Source organism: Daktulosphaira vitifoliae, unplaced genomic scaffold (genome assembly GCF_025091365.1).
Source record: "Daktulosphaira vitifoliae isolate Bord-2020 unplaced genomic scaffold, ASM2509136v1 Scaffold_3, whole genome shotgun sequence".
Classification (NCBI taxonomy): Eukaryota; Metazoa; Arthropoda; class Insecta; order Hemiptera; family Phylloxeridae; genus Daktulosphaira; species Daktulosphaira vitifoliae.
In genome coordinates this window covers 2,462,140-2,467,909 of record NW_026099574.1, presented here as the reverse complement: position 1 = coordinate 2,467,909, position 5,770 = coordinate 2,462,140, and the positions used below count along the sequence as shown (strand labels likewise).

The 5,770-nt window shown below is 24.2% G+C and overlaps 1 protein-coding gene across 1 annotated transcript; it reads left to right on the top strand.

The window, feature by feature from the left end:
* Window positions 1-2,562: 2,562 nt before the first annotated feature.
* LOC126900704 (PXMP2/4 family protein 4-like) lies at window positions 2,563-5,392 on the top strand. The gene is made up of 3 exons (XM_050676616.1): window positions 2,563-3,181; window positions 3,250-3,381; window positions 5,076-5,392. The coding sequence occupies exons 1-3, from the start codon at window positions 2,837-2,839 to the stop codon at window positions 5,238-5,240; spliced, it is 642 nt and encodes a 213-aa protein (XP_050532573.1). The 5' UTR covers window positions 2,563-2,836; the 3' UTR covers window positions 5,241-5,392.
* The last annotated feature ends 378 nt before the right edge of the window (window positions 5,393-5,770 follow it).

Genomic DNA, 5,770 nt, shown 5'->3' with positions numbered 1-5,770 from the left:
GAATAATCCACCAATTTCCTACTTAAAAAAAAAAAAAGTTAGTTGGGAATTTTTTCTGTTATTCGCTAAAATTACTCCTTCGTTGACTAAAATAAATCATTAAATAGAAAATTTTATGAGAATTAAAACAATGTAATTTTTAAGATTAATATGCAGTCAGAAAGTTTTATAATTATTATTTATTGTAAATTTATCAGAAAAACTCATTATTTTTTGCATTTTTATCGTAATAGAACACTTAAATAGAAATCATAGTAATCATTTCTAAGTAATTTTTGATATTTAAAAAGATTCTACTATTGAAATATCCAGAACTGAATTAATTTTAATGATTTACTTTAACTAAAAAAAAAAAGTTAATATTTTGAATCCCTCTTGTGGGCAGGTAAAGAGTTAGATTTATAAAAAAAAACCAAATGATAGATAAAGACATGCATCTAAATAAAAAAAAAAATATACTGATTTGATCATTTTTGATAAAGTTATAACAGTTAACAAAGTTATAAGTTTTATACATTGTACTATTAAATACTATAATGTACTAATTAAATAATATAAAATATAAAATCGAGAATTTTTTCACGAAAATCGTACGTTTTTCTTTAACGTTGATGTCTATTTTCATCACGAAGACAAGTCCAGAGGTCAAATTTTTTTTTTTCAAATTAAAGTATATTACATTAGCTTTAATTTAAGATATATATAAAAGTGTCAGTCTTTCCGGAACATTTTCAAAAGTTATGTTGAAAAAGTTAATTTTTTTTGAAAAAGTTGTCATTTTGAATCCCTTTCTGTGGGCAGGGAAAGGGTCAAATTTATAAAAAAAATATATAAAATGATAGGTAAATATCTAAGGTATCTATAAAAAAAAAAAGTTATATTGATTCAGTTATTTTTAAAAAAGTTAGTGCAATTTTAAGTAAAAAAAAATGAAAAAATATCGAAAATTAGCGATTTTTAAATTTGTAATTTTTTGGGAGATTTCCCCCGTTTACGGGGAACGAGGGATTTTTTTTCAATTTTTGAGGGTAATGTCTTCAACTAGATACGATTTGTGATCTTTTGACATATTTTTCATCAAAATCGGTTCAGTGAGAGCTAAGATTGAGCGTATACAGACAAAAAAAAAAAAAAAAAACACATCATAGTAAAACCAATACCAATAATAAAACTTGAAGTTAACACGTTATTCAAGTTAAAAAAAAAAAAAAATAAGTTAAAAGTTAAATCGCTCAAAAAAGTAAAGAGTTATTTATTTTAATTTTAACAAGCCTAGGTTTTACAAAGATAAGATAAAGTTTTATTTCATCTGTGGTTTTAACTTTACGAACTCTATGAAAATGATTTATTTATTTTGTTAAGTTGAGTTTAAAGTTTATTATGTTGTATTAATAGTATCTGAAAAAATATAATTAATTCCATAAAGACTTACAAGAATATATTTATATTTGTATATTTTATAGTTTGTTAAAAGTGGCGGATTTTTAATTTTTTTTTTTTTTTTTAGCGGGAGTATCCTAAAGATTAAAATTTACTTGGAATATTTATCAGTGCCTTACCCTACATTCTATTTAATGTAAAAAATTGATGATTGAGAGGGATTTAGTGCAAAATATTTGAATGCCACCATAGTACAACAAACATCTTTTTTTTTTTGTTAGCCTATCCTAAAATCACTCATAAATAAAAAATTTAATCTGAGTCTTTTTAACTAGAAATAAAATGTAGTATTTGAGAGGATTGAAGACAAAGGGGTAATCTTTAGGCCCCATATATGAGTGAATATCGCTTCAAATATTATAAAAAAACATGTATTGTTGAACGTTTTGTTCAAATTGCACTTGTAGTTTTAAAAATATTTTATAATTTATAATAACAGTTTTTTTAAAATAAATTTTTATTACCTACAACTCAATTAAAAAAAGTTAAAATTGCTAATTGATTTTTAAAATATTAAAATAACTAAATATTTTATTTTCTTATTCGTAACTCAACAGTTAGTCTATGTGCCAAAAAAAAAAAGTATTTATGCCACTTTTTTATAACTCCAAGGTTATATTTATTTAATACATAGTAATTAAATGAATTACTAAGGTAGTTAAATTATTAAATTTATTTGCCTTTTAAAATTAGACTTATTGAATAATGTTTGTAGGAAGGAGTAATTTTGATTAGGTCTCGATATAAATACAAAACCCATTAAAAAACACAAAATATAGAAGAGAGACAGTTGCATAATTCAAATATTATATGTCTATATATCATAAATCTCTTCAAATATACAAATATATGTATTGCCTTAATATGTCTAACTATTTATTTATGATAATATACCAATTATAATATTACAATGATTATTGATAATTACTTAATAAGTTTTTATCATTTTATTATACTAAATAATCAATATTTAAATAGTAAACTGAACATTAATTACTGATCAACTGTAAAAATTTATTATTAAAAGAAATATCACAAATTTTCAACATAGTGACAATTAGAACGAGGAATTATATACATTTATAGATTTTGTTAGTTACAAAACGAGTTATTCCAAAAAAATCATCAGCCAGAACAAATTTTTATTAATTGACTTGAAAACTTAGTAATTTGTTATTATCAATATTAATCAAGGTTAATCCTCCTAGAATGAAAAATGTTTCTGCGTTACTAATATTCCTACAATCAAGTTGCACAAACTTGGAACCCTTCAAAATAACTAAAACAAAATTTTTAAAAGCATATAATTCCGCGCTCTAGTGATAATATTTTGGCAATACATGTTTTCAGGCTAATTCAAGTTCAACCTAATTTTGTAATTGGCAGCTGTTCCACTATGTTTATAAATAATAGTACCATGAACATTGAATCTTTAAAAACTTTTCTTCATTTAAATTGCGAATTCGTTTTTAAATGTTTAAACATGAATATCTTTTTAAATCGATTGGTTCAATTTTCAACGACATACCCAGTCACAAGAGGTATGGTTTCCTATGCAGTAATTTGGCCTACTGGTTGCATATTACAACAAATGGCTTTTGGAGATAATGAATTCGATTTTGTCAGGGCAGCTCGGTTTGGTTTATTTGGTGCGTTTTATGTAGCACCGACATTAAATGCCTGGTTAACTGTTGCACGATTTTTATATCCAAGAAATGATATACGTAGTGCTATAAAAAAGGTATGTTTTTTAAAAACTACTTTTTTTTTTATTGAGTAATTTAATAATTGCATATTACGCTGATAAAGGCACTCTTGGAACAAGTAATTTACTCACCATGTGCAATGGTTAGTTTTTATTTTGGTATGTCTTTACTTGAAGGAAAGACGGCTGAAGAAGCTAAACAGGAAGTAAAGAACAAGTTTTTTCCAACTTACCAGGTAATTTCCAATATTAATAAGATATGACCAGTAGTGATGAGCACTAATGAACAATTATAACTGCCGGGTACATTATCCGATAGTTTTTAAAAAACTATCGTATATTAATTCGATTATTATCCGCAAATATCTAGTTTTAGACTATCGAATTACCGGATGAATTTTTCGATAGTTTTATTCGGTCTGAGATTTTGAAGACCATAAAATCGATTTTGTTTTTGTTTTTGTCCTGTAAAAAAAAGATCTTTAACTTAATATTAGTCCCTAAAATGAGTAGAAACATGAACCTAGCGTCATGGACCACATCAACAGTAAATACAACTATAATATAGTTGCATCTTTGTCGATGGGGTTAATAAGTACAAGTATGAGACATTATCTCTTATTTAGTGTTTGTAATTATTATTTTAAAGTTTAATTATTAGTATCATAACTCCACTTTCCATTGTCAGCAATTTAAATTTCTAAAATGAAGTAATGAGCAAAAAATTATCCTAAGTATGAATTAGTTTGAGTCTATATCCCTCTCCCTACGTTTAGAAATCCTAGTTATACTAATAATGTCCAGGGTGATTAGATTACGTTACTGATTTTTTCTTGGAAATGATTGAAAATCATTAAAAACGTGTATCAAATAAAAAGTTATCATAGCTAAATACATTCAATTATGTATTCAACTAATAATTTAAAAAATTGTTTATGAGGGTTTGAGAGACTCAACTTAGAAAAATAAAATAGCAACACATGTTTTTTTTAAATGCAACATTTCAGTTATTTTTTTTTTTTATAATTATTACCGGTAAAAAAAATATACACTATACTATGGTTTTTAGTTACACCCTTTTCAATTTTGATGAAAATAAAGTTTTTTCATTTTCACTCAATATATTACAAGTTTAATAAGAACATGATTAGACAATATCGATTATTTATGATATCTTATAACTGTCCAATCAAGAATAGAGAAAAGTAGTACTAATTCATAGGACATTTTATTAAAGTTTTGGAGGAGTTAGAATATTTATTAGCTAAATGACCCGCATGGGTTTCACCTCTACACTCTCTATCATACCTTAATATTTAATTAATAATATAAATAAATATTAATGCATAATAAACATTTTTTCGTAAAATTATGCAAGTTTATTATGGATATTGTTGAATGACCAGTGTGGACAATTTTCTTGATACCTACCATAAAAATAATTTATGGTCAATGTTGAAACAGATTACTGTAAACCTAATTAATTTAAATTTTAAATCCAAATCTTCAGACAATTTTAAAACTCAGACGATTGATCAGAGATAAAAAAAATTATAAGAACAAAATTNTCTTCAGACAATTTTAAAACTCAGACGATTGATCAGAGATAAAAAAAATTATAAGAACAAAATTTGTTGAGCATTATTTTCGCTATCATATTTATATTACCTATGTTTTGTCGTTGAAATTTTCTATCATATTATCAAACTAAATATAGATGTTCTCATTTAAGAAAATTAAGTTTTAAGTTCTTTATCGTTGAAGAAATGGAAAAAAAAATGATATAACTACATATTATCGTAGAGTTTTAAAATCAAACAATACTTTCCTTTACGAACATTTTCAGTAGTTTTCAAGAAAATAAATTTTTTAACTTTAATGAATCACCTTGTATATATAAGTTATATATATATATTTGTAATTCTCATAGGTAGGTGTTGTTGTGTGGCCAGTACTACAAGTTGTTAACTATACTATGGTTCCTGAAAAAAATAGAATACCGTTTGTCAGTATATGTAGCTTAGGATGGAGTTCATTTTTAGCTTATATGAATCATTGTAAACGAAAAAATGAAAATATTAAGTCTAATAAATAATAATAATTTAAGGCATTCCGCAATCTGTATTGATGTAAAACATATTAAATATTATTTGAAATATATTTTACGTTTCTGAAATAGAAACACGAGTTTCATTTCAAAACAAAAGTTATTGTACAGAAAATTGGGGTTAATTTAATAATTTTTACTTGTTTTTTTATATAATTTATTTATAATTAATGTTTAAGTAAATAAATATTTATCCAATTAGCTCAAAAATATAATTTTCTTGAATAATAAAAAAAAAAATTTTGTTTTATATTTCAATAAGTAATTGTCTTATGTTAAATGTATCTATCACTGTTAGACTACATATGGGGTTACTTTGATACCCCATAATATTATTCATTATATTATATATATAACAGTCAAATTTTATTGTTGACAAAAAATTTTTTTTTACAATTATTTCAATATAACTAAAATGGGGTTAGTTTTGATACCACTTTTTAGCTTCGATGCGAAGCTGAGAAGGTATTGGTTTTACTAAGATGTGTTTTTTTTTTTTTTTTTTTTTTTTTTTGTCT